Source organism: Rissa tridactyla, chromosome 7 (assembly GCF_028500815.1).
Source record: "Rissa tridactyla isolate bRisTri1 chromosome 7, bRisTri1.patW.cur.20221130, whole genome shotgun sequence".
NCBI lineage: Eukaryota > Metazoa > Chordata > Aves > Charadriiformes > Laridae > Rissa > Rissa tridactyla.
In genome coordinates this window covers 48,134,546-48,152,862 of record NC_071472.1, presented here as the reverse complement: position 1 = coordinate 48,152,862, position 18,317 = coordinate 48,134,546, and the positions used below count along the sequence as shown (strand labels likewise).

The 18,317-nt window shown below is 49.4% G+C and overlaps 1 protein-coding gene across 3 annotated transcripts in view; it reads right to left on the bottom strand.

Annotated features, from left to right (window-relative positions):
• Nucleotides 1-5,712: 5,712 nt before the first annotated feature.
• Nucleotides 5,713-18,317, bottom strand: part of CLUH (clustered mitochondria homolog) — a 39,487-nt gene continuing 26,882 nt past the window's right edge. For all 3 annotated transcript variants that reach the window (XM_054208243.1, XM_054208244.1, XM_054208242.1), the window contains exons 14-26: nt 16,339-16,491; nt 15,722-15,784; nt 14,794-15,038; nt 13,932-14,016; nt 13,126-13,279; nt 12,634-12,773; nt 12,441-12,521; nt 11,709-11,834; nt 11,112-11,233; nt 9,583-9,676; nt 8,685-8,819; nt 7,407-7,480; nt 5,713-6,225 (exon numbers count right to left, since the gene is read on the bottom strand). In XM_054208243.1, the coding sequence (XP_054064218.1) occupies nt 6,057-6,225; nt 7,407-7,480; nt 8,685-8,819; nt 9,583-9,676; nt 11,112-11,233; nt 11,709-11,834; nt 12,441-12,521; nt 12,634-12,773; nt 13,126-13,279; nt 13,932-14,016; nt 14,794-15,038; nt 15,722-15,784; nt 16,339-16,491 (1,641 nt within the window). In that variant the 3' untranslated portion in view covers nt 5,713-6,056. The remainder of the gene's footprint in view (nt 6,226-7,406; nt 7,481-8,684; nt 8,820-9,582; nt 9,677-11,111; nt 11,234-11,708; nt 11,835-12,440; nt 12,522-12,633; nt 12,774-13,125; nt 13,280-13,931; nt 14,017-14,793; nt 15,039-15,721; nt 15,785-16,338; nt 16,492-18,317) is intronic.

Genomic DNA, 18,317 nt, shown 5'->3' with positions numbered 1-18,317 from the left:
GTTGTCTACTGCATTTTTTCCCACTACTGACCTAACTCAAGTGTGTAAGCAGCATTTAATGGCTTTGGCAAGCACCCCGCTAAGTACTTCTGCAGCGCGATGTGCCACCCTCTCCTCTGGGGAGCAGTGAATAATCTCAGGGATGGTCCTGAAGGGATCAAAAGTGAAAGCCCTGTTTAGACAAAAAAGCGAAAGCTGCAGCACAGGAGTGTGTGAGGGTTCCCGCAGCGTGGCTCCGTGGTGCCACGCTGTGCTGAGCTGCTGCCGCTTGCTGTGGTGTTTCTGTCACCTCATCCTGTGCCTTTCCTGTGACAAGAAGTACGATAACGAGGTTACTGGTTTGGATTACAAAATACACTTATTAGAGGGTTTAAGAGGTTCACTGCTGCTTTGTCATTCTCCTTTCTAAAATTGTCATTGCTTAAAAAAAGTAATATTTATATTTAGACTGTGTTACCAAATAGACAATACAGACTTTTTGGCTTAAAACCAGACAGACATTCCAGTGCCACACTAATGTCACGTGCCCAGGAAGTCTTAGATGCATTCGAGAAAGTGCAACATTTATTGTGGTTTAGATGTAATCTGGAAGTTGATGTTCTGTAGCATCTTGCACTTTAGAAGATTTAAAAAAAACCGTCCTGCTTTTGTGTATGGTGTGACCAATGATGTGCCCGGGGCACTAATGAAAAAGAAAAAAGCCTCTAGTTGTTAGGGAGTTGGGGGGACTGTGGGGCACGGCCGTGTCCCAGCGCTTGGGCTGCGGCTCCCCCAGCCCCGGCTGCTCCCCCCGCAGTACCTGCTTCTCCTCCGCCGCCTCCTTCTGTGTGACCTGCCTGGTAATAGCACTCTTAAATAGCTTTTGACTCGCATGAAAGCTATTTAAAAGAAAAAAAAGATTATACTTTTGTTTTTGTAGACAGTGGTGGCTTGATAATCCTTTTAATGATTTGAATATTGAAAAAAAAATACTGAGTTGAGTGAAGGAAAAGCGCACTTAGAATGAGTTATTTGCTGTCCAGTTGTACATAAAGTCCAGTGTATTTAAGAAGTGGATACCAAGAACCTTCTAGCTGAGCATGTGCATAAAATGGTCGGGATGAGCGTTAGGAGCCGGGAAGGTGGAGTTGGATTTACAAGTCACAACTGGATTTAACTGGCCTTTTTATCTTTCCACTGTGTCATGTAAGTAGCTGCTTTCTTGTCCTCCCTGCCCCTCAGGTGTCCCCACCTTCCTTCTGAAGAGAAGTTAGCAAAATCGGCAAGTTTAGAAGTTGATCCTGACATTGACATGAAGGCAAACGTCAAATTTTTTCGTAAGAGCGATGTTAGAGGTTGCAATTGGAGAAAACAGTTCCCAGACTGTAGGAGTTAACGGAAGCTATTGACACAATTTAATTAAAAAAAAAAAAAAAAATCAGTAAAGGAATGTATATAATACTGCTCTGTGTTTTACAGTAAGATTTGTTGCTCTCAGACTGTGTAAAACAAAATTTATTCATGTTTTCTGCATATTAAAAAAATCTTATTGTACCAATTGGTAAACTATTAAATGCATATAAAACTAGATGTGTTTTTGTTTCCTTGGATGCAAGAATTAAAACTATTTTGAAAAAAGCTATTGCTGTTTCACCCTTCAGATTTTGCTCCACACCTGCTTTTTATCTAATTTTAATTTAAATTGTGCTGGCCTGAGGAAAGGTGTTAAGGCAGTTAGTTACAGTTGGAATAGTCAAAGGTTTTCTTGGTTAATAAGGCAAAGTGAGGGGTTTTTATAAAGAGGTTTGAGTGTGTTTCTGAGGTTGGTGTCGGGTCTGGTGTGGAGGAGCGGTGTTCCTGGTGCGGGGCTGGAGCCGCTGGGGTGTGGGTGCCGCAGCGCTGGCCCCGCGGGTGCCGGGAGAGCCAACGGCCGTGTTGGTCGTGGCTGGAAGGGACCTTTTAGATCACCGAGTTCAACCATTATGTGTGTTGTTCAGGCTCCCTGCACCCATGAAGGATCCCGTACTCGTGTTTCTGCAGGGTGCTGGGTAGAGAGCCCGAGGGGGTGCGGGGGTGCCGCAGGGAAGGATCCGCGCCCCCGGAGTGCAGGGCGCTGGTGATGCTCTGGGAGCGGGTGCAGGAGGGCAGCTCCCGCCCTTATCACCCCTGCCCCAGCGCTGCCTTTGCCCGGGTTTTGCTTTGTTATGGTCTTTGGGGTATTTTTTGCCTTACCTTGATCATGACTGTCCAGGAGAGCTAACAGGAGCCCCCTCTCCCTGTTTCCTCACTCGGGGCGGTTGTATCTGAAGGCTGCTGAACCCTCAGCGCGGAGCAGCTGGGCTCTGCCTCCTGAGGCAAGCGGAGCCCGGGGCTGGGGCATCGAATGGCTCCTGGATGTTTTCTTTCCATGGTGGTGTTTCAGTTGTTGTGTGTGTGTGGTTTTTTACCCTGTGGTCTGGCCTTCGTTGCCTGGAGCGCTGCTTCTAAATGGGTCAGTGAAGGGAAACGGGAATGTGCATCTCTTCAGTGATGGCAGAGCAAGGGCGCGACCGTGACCTTGACGTGAGGAGAGAATGAAAACAAAGCTCCCACCAGCTATGTTCTGGGTAAGTGTCTTGCCTGGCGCTAGTAGTGGGAACAGCGCGGGGAGGGCTTTGTGGAGGAGCCTGACTTTTGTTTAAAAAACCAACAGACTTTCAGGTGGTGCCAGAGGTAACGCGTGTCAGACGTCCCGGCCTGGCTGGCTGAGGGGCTGGCCCGACCACGCGGCCCAGAGACACCGTTAGGTGCGGGTTTGGGAGGAAAACCTCCTGTATGTTTGCAAACATAGCAAAAGGGAGCAATAAAGGGTGTCAAAATGTTAAGTTGCGAAGAGCAGTCTGGGGTGTTGAAGAGTTTCTTTTGCCCCTTTGACTTGGTGACTTGTGGTTTATGCAGCGTGGACCTTACTGAAGGCAGCTTTATAAGCGTATGAGACGGGTTCCCACCAGTTGCTTTCTTTTGCTATAGCACTGATGGTATTCAAACATTTTTCAGCGGACAGGGTTGACTATGCGGAGGAGTTACAGGTAGAGGCTTTGGGTCGCTGTTGGGCAGCTGCTGCGCTCAGTCGCGTGGGCTCTGCCCAGGCCGGGCCCTGAGCGCAGCCAGGTGTCACTGCTGAGCGGGCCTTGAGGGAAAGTCACAGCTTTTACGGTCTTGGGTACGGCTGATGACATGAAGTGTTGGAAATCCCTCTGGAAAGAAAGCAAGGAGGACAAAAATAGTGTATTTCTAACGTGCCTCCTCCAGGATTGCGGGTGGTTTTCGTCTTTCTCCTGAAGTAATTTCCCTTTGCTGCCGTTACTTTTCTCTGGCGGTGGCACACCGTCCCCTGCCAGCCACGGGGCCGGCTGAGCGTCAGGGCTTCTGCCTGACACACGTGGGCTGGTAAATCCCACCTGAGCCAGCCCGGGTAGAGTCCAGCTGGTGAGAGCGCGGAGCTGCTGTAACTGTGAACTGGGACCAGAGCTGCCTCTAGGGTCTCCTGTGGTTTTGTGTTAAGAACTTGTGCACCGAGTGCCTGAGAGCGCCCAGCCCCAAACAGAGGGTAGAAAATTACAGGCCTTAGGTTTTTAAATGCAGTTATTTAACAACTAATGATGGCATCCACCCTGCTTAGCCGAGTAGCCTTATTAGCCAGGATTTGCATCCTTCCGCTTCATTTGGTGTGTTTGTGACAATCCCCGGAGCCCCTGTGCCCCTGCCCGCCCCCAGAGCGCGATGGCGAGGCAGGAGTGATGCCAGAGCAGCCGCTGCCAGCCGAGCGGACGCTGTGCTTTTGAGTCTGGCACTGGTTTTCTTACTGAGCTTTTGGAGTCGATTCCTTGTCCACAGGGGCGCTTTGTTAGAGGAAAAGGGTGCCCAGAGCAGAGGCAGCGTCACCCTGCGTGGGCTTCTGAACCGAAACGCTCCGGTGACCACAGCCCCTTCCAGACCGGGCCAAGAGGCCCCAGCGCTGCCCCTGCCTCTGCAGTGAAACCCGGCTGCACCCACCAGCCCCCAGCCTCACGAAGCGTGTGCTGGACGCAGGGAACAAGGATTTGCAGGTAGAGAGGAGCTTAATGGGCCCTGAAGCCTGTGGCCTGGCAGCTCAGGAGCGTTGCGGGCTGGGAAGCCTCTGGCTGAGCTGTACCTGGTCTCTCCTGCTCAAAGGAACAGAAGTGGTGGCCCCAGTGCTGGTGTTGAGATCAGTGGTATCTAGTGATAGGGAAACCAATAAATAAAGGTACCTAAAATAGTTTAAATTTTTTTTTAATGGACTGAAAGACACTAGTAAAAGAAAAATCTTATAGGAAAGATGCACTGTAGTCATTTATTGATTGCTTTCCAGGAAATTCAGGATTTTTCTTATAGGAGCAAGTTCTTCTGCAGTAAAGACTCCTCCTGCTTTGTTGCCTCTCGCAGCTGGGAGGCTGCCCCCCCCTTCCCTGATCCCCCACCAGGAGTTACAGATACCTGTAGCGTGGTACAGGACCCCGAGGGTACAGAGCACAGTGACAGCACTTGTTCTCCAGCAGGTCAGTAAAGCAGCAACGCGAATTAGCACAGGTTCTATCCCGGGCAGACGAGACAGGGGGATGGGACCCTGGCAGCACAGGGCAGCTGTGGCCAGGGATGGGCCTTGTTCCACAGCCCGGGCTATTGCAGATGGACATTCACTCTGTCGGCGTAACCGTGGCCTGCGGTGGCCACGTCTTACCTGCTTTGGTGCCGGCGTGGCCAGGGGAGCACATGCTCCTCAGTGACAACCCTGGGACACGTGTGATGGGAGGGGACATAAGGGTTTGTTTAGCGGCATTGGCCATGTCTGTAACATCCATTGCCCGCAATGGACGTGCCCCTGGCAACAATCTCAAAACCAGTGTGCAAAAAAGAGTTAATTAAGAAGATATCAGCCATAGGTTTCAGTCCTGTGGGAGTTTTTAGTATTTATTTAAACCGCCTCCCCAAAGCCCAGTAATTTCAGGTTGTGGGAAATGTCTGATTCCAGCCTGGTTCAACTTGCCCGGCAGGTGACAGTCCATCAGCTCCGTGTTACAAGCGAGACCAAGTCCCTTTTTCTGCCCTCTCCCCCCCACTTTTAATAGGGCCACAATTTCCTGCTAAATCACTTCAGTTCAGACCCCATTTGATGCCGTGACCAGTCTCTCCGAGGCACTGGGGTTTCCATTGCAATGGACGTTTGTGCGCTTTTTAGACATCAAGCCCTCGCTCTTTGGATACAGTATCCTAAGTTACTCGGCTGCAAGCAGAGCAGAGGTGGAACTGTGAGTATCTCTTTTTTTTATATATATATATTTATATTTATATATGTATATATCTCTCTCTCTAACTATATCTTTACCTTGAAAATTAGAATGTGAATGTTACAAAACCCCACTGAATTGCCAAACTGCCAACCAAAAGTAGAAAAAATGGCGAAAGGAACCCAATGGCTATATCCTGATGTAGAAAATGCTGTACATCCCCTGCTTCCACACCCAGGTACAGGCTTCATTCAGCTGAGCAATACAAATATGGCTGCTTAGTTTGCCTTAGCACAAATTGGGACAGTGACTGGGGGGAAAGAAATCTCTTGGCTTGGAATCCACGTTTTACAAGAACGCCGAGCAGTGGATGGGGCTGGTTTTGTACTGGTTTAGCAAAGCAGTTGTCCTTAGTCAACATAAAAATGACCTGAGAAATGTTACATACCTCAAGACAGTTCATTTGGAATTCATATGTACAAAGTAGAAATAAGTGATGAGCTGCGCACACACACGACACGTACACACACGCAGGCGCGGCAGCCGCGGGCTGCGCCGGCCTGGCGGGCGCTGCTGCACCCCGCGCCCTGCCCCTGCGCGGGGGGACACAAGCTCAGGCAGACAGAGTACATTTCTCAGATTAGTTCTTTGCATTGTGTATTAATTGTACCAGTGCAATAACATTGTCAAAAAAGGAGGAGCTGCTCCAGGGGAGTCCGAGACCCTGGGTCAGATTCAGAAAAGGGTGGTTTAAACTTTTTTTTTTTTTTTTTTTAAGCGAGGTACACATTAAGCAGAGCTCTGCGTTACGGGGCTCTCGGCAGAAGGCATGCTCGGCTCAGCCTTTTTCTCCTCCATAGCTTTGTCCTCTGGCTCCAGCTGTTCGCCACTTTTTATGCTTTCTTGGAGCTGCTGGCGCCGCTGCACCTCTGCTTTAAGGTTCTCCAAGTCTTTTTGGCTGAAGGGGAAACCAGGAAGGGTAGCAAACGTTAGCCTAGCTTTAGGAATGGTGGGAAGCACGGGGACAAGGTAGCGCTCAGCAAACCGGGAACCGCTCCTAGCACTTGCCTTTTCCTGCCAGATCCCAGGGCCCAGGTCTCGGCAGCAGCTGAGCGAGGCTGGGCCTTAGTTTGCCGGTTGGTTTTGAACCGAGAGGCACCAGGATGTGGCCCATCAGTGGCCACTGGGCCAAGGCAGTGAGAAATTTTTGCCATCAGTGATTACTGACAGCCTGAGGAGAATACCAGCTCAGCTCATCTTTTACCACCACCACCCCCCCAATCAAATTTTCAACTAAAAGTCTAAGAGACGATTTATAATAAATTGAAAAAATAATATATTTAAGGGTACTGCTGTTGATAGGCGTCTTAAAGATGATGATGATAATCAGGGTTAGCATTACGATCTCGGCTAGTGTACTTTGCAAACAAACCCTGTGGAGCTGGGGTGGAACCCCTCCGGCCCCTGCCCCGCGACGCAGCCGTGGCTGGGGCCGAGCCAGCGCTGTTCTGTGCTACCCCCAGGACCTGCAGCGAGCAGGGCTGCGCCGACACCACTGACGGTGCTTCAGCTGCCTCCTGCTCCGCAGGCGCAGCCAAACAAAGGAACCCCTTCGCTGCTGGGGCAATGGGCTGAGAGCAGGCTCTTGGCCGCTTGCCGAGCGACCCGTGGGGTAAGTCACACACCACTGGTCTTGGCCACGGATGCACTGGTTCTCCAGGACGCCTCTCCCATTTCCATCAGCTTCCCAGAACAGTTTGGGGTTTCTGAGCTCAGACTGCTGCTACAAGCTCAGGGTTACAGCTTTGAAAGAGACACCTGACATTTCATGCAATGTTCCTCCAACCAGGAGCTCTTTTAGTGCCACTAAGGATTGCCCAGAGATCCCATAGAGCATCCCTGAGTGCCTGCAGGGGACCCAGCAGTTTTTATGCAGAAGTGACAGTTTCTGCCATTATTTGCCTCGTGCTGCCTAAAGAGAAGAGGACTCTACACTGACTGGAAACTCCCGATTTTGGGTCAGTAACTCTTACCGCAGAGGGAAGCATGGGGTTTATGCTATCTCAGGAACAAAGATAATACAAAAAAAAAAAGACTACTTGATTTCTAAAGGTTCAGCACACAGAGGCATCACTGTACCTTAGTGGAATGAAGAGAATTCCATTGATAATGTTGAGCTGCTCCAGGACACTGGCCATACTGGGAGCCGTGAACTACAGTATAAGAAAAAAAAAAAATGGAATTTTAGAAGTCAAAATCCAGACAGAAGAACTCAAAGTTCCTAAGCAAGTCTAAACACCGTTTACCAACAATTTAGAAAAACTTAGTTCTCATATGATACACTAATAGCTGTAAGGTGGCAGGTTCTACCTTTTTCTATCCAGAAGTTGAAAAGCAGCATCTAGAGGTCCCCAGCCAGTCACTGTGGGCTACCTCCCCTCTGAACCCAGCAGGACTCAGTTAAATGCAGTGTATGTGTCCCTTCAAAACGCACTGGGTTTTTTTCCCCCCTCCTTCAAGTGTTGTAACAAGGGTAAAATCTCTATAACCGTTTTTTGGTTTTGAGCCTCTGGACACTATCTCTTGGACTTGACCATTTACTCGATTCAAGGTCCTTATGCTCAAATTACTCTGCCATAAACTCCTCAGTTCTGTACCCAGTTCTTTGCAGCGAGCAGAAAATCCACCCACTGCCAGAGCGCGCTCTCCTGCTCGGCCCCTTCTGCGGCTGGCAGCCTTTCCCACCCGCCAGCAGCTGCTGGTGCCCAGCACGGCCAGGCGAGCTCCCGTCACACGTCCAAGGACACGCTCCCTGAGATACGGCACAGAGGGGCTGGTGAGAGCCGCAAGGTGCCCCAGCAGATAAGAGCAGCCCCAAGAGGGCCAACCCACTCCTGCCCCCACGCCGCTGCCCTACACCACCAAATCCTTGGAAGGAGAACAAAGCACCTGGTGAGAGATGACGGCATTTTTTAGGATGAGGAAACTGAAGTGCTTTTGGATTGAGCAACCTGCCTACAGCCAGTGAGTCAGCAGAGGGGCAGGTTTGTGCGTCGGTGTCCCTGGCTCCCACACTGCCAGCGTGTCCCTGCCCAGCTCCCTGGGTGCCCTGCAACACGGTCGGCTGCGCTCCTCTGCCCGAGCTCAGGAAAAAGAGCCAGAGCCCAGAGCCGCTCTACTTGGAAGCGGAGGGGACAAATGCTCAGTCCGCGTTGGTTCCCCTGTGCTGTGTCTGTCTGAAGCCCTGCCCTCGCAGGGAGCTCCTGCCTGTGAAGGGCCTGCAGCCGGCACAGCCATTCCCACCTCCTGCCCAGGCACCGGCTGCACGCAGACACTCAGTGTCCTTCGGGAGCAGCTACACACAAATGTCTGCCTTCACTGCAAGTACTCTCAACCACTCTCACTGCACAGGGTTACCTTGAGTGGCATGATGTTCGCATTGGAGCCATTCTTGTAAATCTCGTTCATTGTGCGTTGAAGAGCGACTGCTTGCTGAGTCAGGTATTTCAAGTACTCAGAGCTCTCTTTGGTCTTTTCATGGTGTTCTCCAAGCTAATCAGAAAAGGAATTAAAAAAACACTCAACAAACAAGGTGCAAAATTACAAATCAGAAGAGGACCCAAACCAGGGCGCACTCGTAGTCTCTGTTAGCTCAACATCCTTACAGAAACTCAGAGCTGGATTTCACCTGCCTTGGCATTCAAAAAACAAACAAAAAAAATTCCTCTAGGAGCCTTATTATCAACATTGCGTATTTCCCTCAAGTAGGAGCATGTTCGCAGGGTGCGCGGCATTCCCTCCACCAGGCTGTGCTTTCAGAGACGGCGCTGAATCACCCCGTACCACTGAGACGTGTTCAGACAGACCCCGGGCTGAGGCAGGAGTTTCACTGTGCATCAGCAAGGGCTGCGAGCGGGAGAAGGTATTGCCCACGAAACAGCTCAACTACCAAACTAGTCTGGATCCGGTACATGGGAGACACGTGGTGCAAAAAGTGGAAAGAAGAGACCAGCTCTTTCAGTGCCCTGCCAGAACACGGGCCGTGCCACCAGCAGAAGTGTCTGTCCAGTGACAAGGGTACAGCAAGAACAAACTTGCAGGAAGGCTATTCAAAGACTTTTGGCATAAAATCTGGTAAATTATCATACAGGGCAGCAATTCTGCCCCGTCCCTAGAAAGAAGATTCCCTGGCGTCTGCTCAGAGCTGTTCGTAAAGAAGGCCTCGCCGCGTTCCGAGTTGCGGCACCATTCTGCAGCGGTACCGCTTGTCACTGGCCGGAAAGTGACAGGACACAGCAGCACGCACGCCCCTCACCTGGTTCTTGTAGATGGTGTAGCCTTCCTTCTCGTGCTGCAGAGCTGACCGGAATTCTGCTTTGCTCTCGTACACTCGGGCTACCAAGTGGTGGCTGAGGGAGGGAAAAGAGTTTAAAGGTACTTCAATGAAAAAGAAACATTCCTGCGCTATAGCGAGCACGACTTTAACTTAACAATGTTTAGGCCTTAAGTCTGTCTTAGTATCAGTGTCAAAGGAGGCAGACACTGGTAGTTACTTCTCCCCACCCCGGTTGGGGATGAATTTGGGCTGATTTGGCTGATTTTTTGGGCTGGATTTTTGTTGAGATGCTGAGCAGTGACCTACAGAAGTAATGACTGAACTGGGGAGTTTTTCCTCCTGCACCCGGGAAAGCTGAAGGCCACAGTGGTGAACAGGATGGAGGCAGCACATCCACAGGAACACCTCGGGACTAGATTTGTTAACTGGAGAAGAAGGAAGCACCCAGGAGCCCTTACCCTTCAAAAAGGGTCTTTTTGTTTCTTAGAAAGCAAAGGTGTGAATTACTTGATTATTCACAGCCAAAAGTAAAAAAAAAATCTTCTGGCACAGAAACACCCAGCAAAGCAGGGGCAGAGCTGGGACCCAGGTCCCCTGGGCTCTCTCCAGCTGGGAGAGCTGACTTGGCTTGGACTTTGCTTCCTCAGTGTTTCTGGAATGAAAAAAGATTCCTAGTTTTGGCAGTATTACTCTGTGGGAGGTGATGACGCCCATCAAGCGTCCCAGTGCTACTAAGGGAAGGCAAGATGCTTTCTGCAGAATGTATATCCATCAACTGCTGAAAACAAACCAGACTCTTGTGGGTGCTTAATAAGATTTATTTTCACCCTGACGAAGAACAGATGGGTTGCAATGTGGTAGTAGTAATTAGGAGTGGGCCACTGCTTGGTTGATAGTGAGCCAGTTTTGCATTCAAGGACAATGCACGCAGCCCCGAAGAGCAGTGGGTATCCAGAACAGATCCTAAAGGTGCCGACCACTCACAGCTCCCTTGGAAACACACAGAAGCTGCTCAGTATTTTATTCAAATACAAGGCTTCATGGTAAAGGACAAAAGCAAATTATACGCTTCTCAAAGATAGCTCCCTGAGGGCTGAAACAATTAAACACAAGTGTTTATGTATCATCTCAGTCTCCCAGTATAATTACATTAGCCTTGCTCTCCAGCCTTCACTTGCCACATAGGTTTTGCTACTCAGAGTCCACGAGGACCAGGGTCATCTTGACAGATTTTTGGGGCAACCAGCATTACAGCAGATCCCACAATTAACTTTAAGAACAATGGATGTCTGTCTTTCAAGATGAAACTTGGATGCGGCGCCACGACCTTGACTTGGGCAGCCCAGCACTCCCAAGGAGTCTGGCAGCTGGGACGAGACTGAGCCTCTGATTTCACAGGGTACAGCTGGACCCAGCCAGATCAGATCGCTCCCGTATGAGCGCACGGTGAATGTACTCACTCTCTTTCACAGCTGGGTGACCTAGCCCAGCACTCCACCCGGCCTCACCTTAGTGCAACTTTCAAAGACTTGGAGCCGTGATACTTGGAGCTGATGGCCAGCGCGTTCTCCAGGAACCGGAGGGATAGGTCGTACTCCATAACCCCATGGAGCACCAGGCCGATGTTGTTCTGCACAAAGTCAAGCAGACATTCAGAAAGGCAAATTCAAACTACGTGTTTATTGCTTTGGAAATACCAAGACCACAGAGGTGTTTCACTGCTGAAAAGGCTGCGGCAGCCCCAAGTCCTCAGTGGATCTCTCCAGAGCATGTAACACAAGCCAGGAGGCCGTTCTCCCCTGTGGGAGCTGGGTCCAAACAAGTCAGACATAAGGGCAACACGAACAGGCTAAATTGAGGAATCTGTCCAAGGATTAGAGGCTCTTGAACCCAGGCCTCCAGCAGAGCTCCAGCCACAGAAGGTGGCCTTCCCAGCTAAAGAGTCAAACTCCTTTTTTCCCTTCTAACAGTGCTAACCGGCAGTAACCCAGGGAGGAAAAAGCAGTGCCTAAATGTTTATTTTAAATAGTCAGCACTACGGGCATTTTAAGGGCCAAGAATTTTCGTAAAGGCTAGAAACTTGAAGACTCTAAAAGATTACTTACATCTAAGAGTGCCATTTCTGGGTGATCCTCCCCAAATACCAGGAGCATGAGGTAGCGTGCACGGTACAGTAAGTTCAATGCTGTAGAGAGTTGGCTGTTTGCAAAGCAGTACAAAGCAAGGTGCATCTGCAACAAAAGAAGTAATCCAGCATTAATGGTTTTTACTTACCGCTCTGTAAAGCAAACTAATCTCTCCTTTCTACTCCCTTCCTCAGCTGCACACAAATAAAAGAACATCCTTTATGGTTAAAAAGGATTAACCGCTCAGAAAAGTCCAAGCCTGCTGGTTGATCTGCAGCTCCACTGAGGTACCACATGAGACACAGTACCGAGGAAGTTGCTGAACTCTTTCATTTCAGTTTCTCTTACGCACCTCAAGGAATATTTCAAAATTGACCTGTACGTATATGATATTCTCATTGTGCTTTTCCGAGGGGATCCTTACTCTTTCTTCATTTTTGACATAAAAGAAACACTCAGCAGACAAAACCCCAAACTTCTACACTAAATAGGACAAATACTGACCATGCAGGACATTTATAATGCAAACACTTAGGTATTTGGTTTACAAAATAGTAGAATATAAAGCTTATGATGAAAGTGGAGGATTCTTGGAAGAACGCTGCAGAAGGAAGAACTACAACTGTTTTCTGGACGCAGACACAAATTTAGGCTCATAGAGTCCAGGTGAACACACGAGGCGCTGCTTCTCCCCCAGCACCCTGTACTTACGTATTCTTGAATCGTGTTGGGATGTTCAATACCCAGGACCCTCTCGCTCATTAGCACCGCTTTCTGCTGATTACTTAAGGCCTAAACAGAACAGAAGGCCCGTGAGCAAGTCACACGGTGCCGTGCGCCGAAGCAAGCAAGCACAGGGAAGGAATAAGAGGAATAACCAGACCCTGCCCGAGCCCTTGCTTACCTCGGAATAATCTCCCATGATATAGTTGAGCCGAGCTAGCAGCCTCAGGCAGGCACAGATTTCGACATGCATAGCACCATACACATTGTTGAACAAGTTTAAGGCTTCATTGATGAGCTCACAGCCCTCCTTCAAGAAACCTGAAAAAAGTTATATTGATACACGTGTGTATGTTAAATAGCCCCTGACGCTAGTGAAGAAGCACGTTGCCCACGAAGCAAGAGCAGTAGTACGATACGTAGCCACAGGCCACCACCTTCTGTAAGGACTAAAACCGAGGAGAAGGAACTTGCTGCCCTGGTTCCATCCTTGTTCACGGTTGGTAACTTTACAGCAGGGGTGCGTTTCGGATGGTCTTGGAGACCACGATTCTCTACCAAAAGGGGGTGGGTGGGAGCGTGCTGGTGGAGGGCAGGGAGCCACACCACACATACCCTGCTCTTCCTTTTATCAGCAGTCGCCCCAAGAGGCAGAGGCATGTGGGGTCTGTACCTTGCTGAACCTTTGCTTGCCCGCTCTGGAAGAAGTGGAAAGCGTCTGAGGCTTTGGGGTTTACGTGCTTCACTACAGGGAAGATGTTGAGAATATCCTCTTCCGTGAAGGTGGGCTTGTGCCTGTTGTCAAAGTTGTACTCTTTCAGCAGTATCTAGAGGAACCGAAAGACCAGAGGTCACGGTCACCACTTTCACAGGTACTTGACAAAAAAAAGAGGGGAAAGCGAGCTTTGAATTCCGCATGTGGATTCACGGTCAAACATCCCCAGTACCACTGCCTCAGGACAGAGTTTTGAAAAAAGGTCCATGTAGGTGTGCCACGGCACGGTCGTGCCAGTACTGGAGCCCTGACAGGGGAACCACATCCAGCTGAACTCCCACACCCCACAGAGGAGTGAGACAGCAGTGCTGGGGGGAAGGAAACCCCCGGGTTCTTCAAGCAAGGACAACCCTGAAGTCCCGCTCCGCTCAGCCAAGAGCGGCTTCTCTCTGGATGGGGAGAATACGCGTGCATGAACTTAAGATGGGAGTTTGGTTTGTCAGACAGAGTGAGCTCCAGGAGCTGTATTCAGGCTGGCTAATCTTCCAAAGGACATGCACAGCAAGTTTACCCTAAAAGGGAACTGGATTAGAAATCTCTTTCCCCAGGGCTGGAACCTCTATTCCAACACTAACTCCACAAAGACCTTCAAGGGCTCGCATTGTCTGGCTGAAGGGTCGTCCCCTGCAAAGCAGCCTGCGCTTACTCTTCATTTTTCTCGGTATAGAACATGATGGGGAAGAGAGGGAAGACGTGGATCTTACTTGAACTCCAGTTTTGAGGGAGATTTCACGAAGCAGGGTGATTTTCTGTAGATTATACACTTCAGCGGCTTGGTCAGCGTTCTCACTGCAAAAAGCAGACACCAGCTTCAGCTCTGGAGTGAGTATCTGCCCAAGGACATCCCCCCATTGCGGAGCATCTGGCACACAGGTCCCTGTGCAGCTGGGCGCTAACAGAAACCAGTGACTGACATTACAGTAGTTCCTAACAGCCTATTAAAGCTTAGAGAGATGCACAACAGGACTTTTTACGGAAATCCTATGTGTGTTCTCTTCAACGCTCACTGCAGAGCTGAGGTGAGAGTCTGAACACCTTCAGCTCATCGGCAAGAGTGAGCTGTCCCTGAGGTAAGGGATGAGCTCTGATTTAGCCAGCTAGTCATGGTTTTCCTCTTGGGCCACTTTGCTTGTCCTTCTGGTTTAACACCCACTATCTGCACCTTCCACTGGCCTTATTCACCATCTCTGTTTCAGATACAGGAGAAGCTGTTCCTTTTCTGGAACAGAAACTCCCTTTAGCCTAAATCATTGCTTATATAGACGAATATCTTTTGACTACGCTCCTTCAGCTCCTTGCCTTCTGCTCCCCTCTGCGCCACTAAGGAGAGGTTTCCCTTCCTGCTCTGGCTTTCCTAACTGCCTTTGCCTCACAGGTTTCAGTTACACCTCCCCCCGCTGCCCTTTGCCTGATTTCTTTCCATTATAAGCCTGTAAAACTCCCTCAAGAGTACAAACATATTCAAACAGAAAAGAAGTCAAAAAGGCAGGTCCTACTAAAGAACAATAAGAGCTACGGACATTTGGCGAGATGCAGGCACAAGCGAGGGTAACTTGCTCTGCTTACCATTCAAGACTAAAATCGAAGTAGTTCTTTGCTTCTGAACAAATATTCTTCCAAAGCTCCTGAGGGGTCATGCTGGCCCATGCAGTGTTATCAGCATTTCCAAGGTTTCTGTTTTTCCTTTTCTTATTCTTTTTCTTGGAGACCAGCTCATCAGCTGGAAGATGGGCAATGGGATTTGGGAAGGAGCTTAGAAAGCAATTGAGGAAGTGGCTGATGGCTGCTGATAAACCTGACAGCTCCACACCCTGCAGCGAGACACCAAAATCAGTCATGGAAGACACCAGCCATCACACAGGCACTACTCTGACCCGAGTCGCACACACATCCAGTCCTACCAGAAACAGGAAGGTCTTCCAAGAGAGGAAGAGGAGGGCAATATTTGCAAGTGGAACTAGCACAGACAGAATTATGTAGATATAAGAGATAAGTATATACCTACGAACACACACAAATATATAGTTCCGTTTTGGGCTGCTACCTGGGACAGACACACTAGAACGCGTAAAGACGATTTTGACACTGGAACAAAGCCAGGCCTATTGCTGCGCTATGTACGGACAGGTATATGGATGCACTAGCGGTTGCGCAATTAAAAACACTTCTTAGAAGGCAAAAGCAACACTGTTTCAGAGGAAAAAGGTATTACAAGCTGTGATTTCACTTTTAAAAGCCTTCAACATAATGAGTGAGAACCTGGGGAAGAAAAACATGAATGATTACTCTCTGGGAAAGTCATCTTCAAGTGGGAACTTGTTTTCCCTTACACACAGGCCTGTACCTATTTTAGCACTAATGAGACTGTACGTCCTGTTGCTAGGCAACCCGTATGAACTGCCTAATGAGAGAAGAGACACAAACAGCTCTGTTTGTGGGGAAAAAAGTCATTAGAGAGGACACACAAGGCAAGAGGTTAGACTGCAGGTCATACCTGGAGGTACGTCTTGAAGATGTGTTTAGCCGATCGAGTGATCAATTCGCTGATTCCTATTTTCTACCCAAAGGAATAAAGAACAGAGATTAAGAGTCAATCGGCAGTAACAATGGAAAATACACTTTACTTTTGAAGTGGGCTTTTATCAAGATCTGCAAAAGACATTCCCAGGTCCTTACCCTGCAGCTCAGAACTGCTTTGCATTTGACAGCACTCGTGGCACCAGGGAAGAGCCCCCTGCGCATGGTGACCACCCCACGTAGCACAGCTCGGCTCTAACAGTGCTATAGATCCAAAGCCCTGATGGATCTTAGAAGCTTAAAAAAAATGCGTGGCTTAAAATCCAACTGTTTGTTCCCTGCTACCGCACTTGGGAATCCCCGAAACACATCTCTATCACAAAGGACACTCAAACCCTCTAGCATTATGAAAGCCATTAGGAATTTGGGAGCAAAACTCCCCATCCGTCACTTACAGGTCCTTCTCCCTCCTCTGTTTTTGAAGCTGTTTATTTTTTACACAGAGAAAACGATTGGCCACATTGGAGTCTCTACAGGGTAAATTATGCCAGAGGTATTTTTAATTATCAGTCTGAAGTTAAGCTTGATGCTTACAAAAATGTGATCCAGCTGAGCACGGCCAGGGGTCTTGGTGATGAAGTTGATCACTTTGCCCAGATAACGCATGTTGATGCCCCTCTGGTGCATGGCCTCTGCTAAGGTAGCCCCATCCATCGGGAGCACCGTGTGATCCAGGCAGTCTTTGACCTGCAGGGTATGCGCAAACTTCAGTTACAGAGAGCAAATGTGAAGGAAAGAATTTCAATTTTTAAAAAAATTAAATAATAATAAAAAAGTCTGACTAAGGAGGGAAAATAGCATTGCCTGACAGAGAAGGCCGTTTCCAGGGATGACATTTAAGTCACAAGCACAGAGCACTGATCAGCTGGAGCCGGGACTGCTGAGTGCTCCCTGCCTCGGGCCAGAGGCTCCACCACCGGCAAAAGGGATAGATTCAGCCCGGAGAGTCTCCTCAGGAGCTCTGGTTAGTGCTGCCTCCGCTCTGCCTCTGGGCTGGGACTGCTGCTCTGGGATCAGCACGAAGGAAACCCCGAGCGGCCGCGGCCTCGAGCCCCGCAGGGGCATGGAGAGCCATTTCTGCAGCGCTAATGGGATGGCAACCGCCCAGCGCTGTGGGGTCATGGGGCACAGGACCGCTATTCCCCCTCTGCCGGTCGCACACACCTCTGTTACCTGGGGTTCAGGGTCGCCCCAAAGGCTGACGGCGACCCCAAGCAAGGCTCTTTCGGTGGGCGGAGTGCTGTAATACCAGAGACCACCACACTGCAGGGGCAAGGGGAACACTTGCAGAGGAGAGCTTAAAGCAGTTTGTGCAAGTTCCTCACCACTTGTACCGTTTCATACTCTTATGTCTCGGTGGAGAACGAGCAGCACTACACGCTCCCAACAAGCACCGGGCAACTGAGGTGCAGACAGATCAGCAGTCACGCTAAACCAGCTCAGGCTTCATGCAATTCCCTGTGCAAAACAAGCAGCGGCCCCATGGAGCAGCGCAGAGGATTGTAACCGAGTGCTGAGCGTGCAGCGTCTGGAGTGACCGAGGAGAGCAGTGGGGACAGCGAGGGCGCTCAGCGCAGTTCAGCACAGACTTCCAGTGGTTTGCCTGAGGCCACAGAGGAACTCAGCAGCAGAGCAGGGACTCGGAGGACTCTGGCGCAGGCAATGAGAACCGCTTTCCCTTTGGCATGGTTTATTTAACTAATGCTTGTGGAACTAGCAGGCTAACCCTTCTTTAAGGGCCTCACAGTCACTAACTGAAAACATTTCCAATTAAAAGGCTACAGGGAGTTGTGTACGCTTAGCTGATAAGGGGAAATGGCACTTGCATTTTACGTTGTGTTGCAGGGCTGATAAAGAGTCACTCAACCCACATCATGGAGTGACAGCAGTTACTCTCCGATACGCAGAGCACAGAGGACTGCCTGCTTACACACCCGACCTGTCACTTGCCCTCACACATGCTTATGCAGCATGTTGGGTTTATATATTAGTGTATCAACTATCTTGCAAAACAACAGTCACCAAGCCCTCTTCTGATTCACTCCCCCTCCTTTTTTTATTTAAAGACTAAAGAGCTGGTCTTAAAGGTTGACTTAAATGCTGACTACAAAACTAGTGGATTCATTGTTCAGAAGAAACTTTCCAGCACGGAAAATCCCCTCCTACATAAGACCAACAACTCCTGAACCTCTTGGAGTGGAGATCATCAATTCTACCCTCCCAGTTACAGTGCCTGCTGTAACACACGCATTAGCCGTCAATTTAGAGAGCACCTTGAGAAGGAAAAAAGCCGGTATTTCCTATCTAGCCAGCTGCGTGGGTAAGCATCCAAAAGGCTTAAGACTTACAGAGGGAGTTTATACAATAGATATTAGTAAGAACAATTTCTCAGTTCACTCCAAATTATTAATCACCAATTGAGTCACAATCAGGGTCAGATAATACAATAAGTTGTGCGGCATGCCCAGGGCGAGGGAGGATGACTTATGTGGTCTTTAGTGTCCCAAACTCTT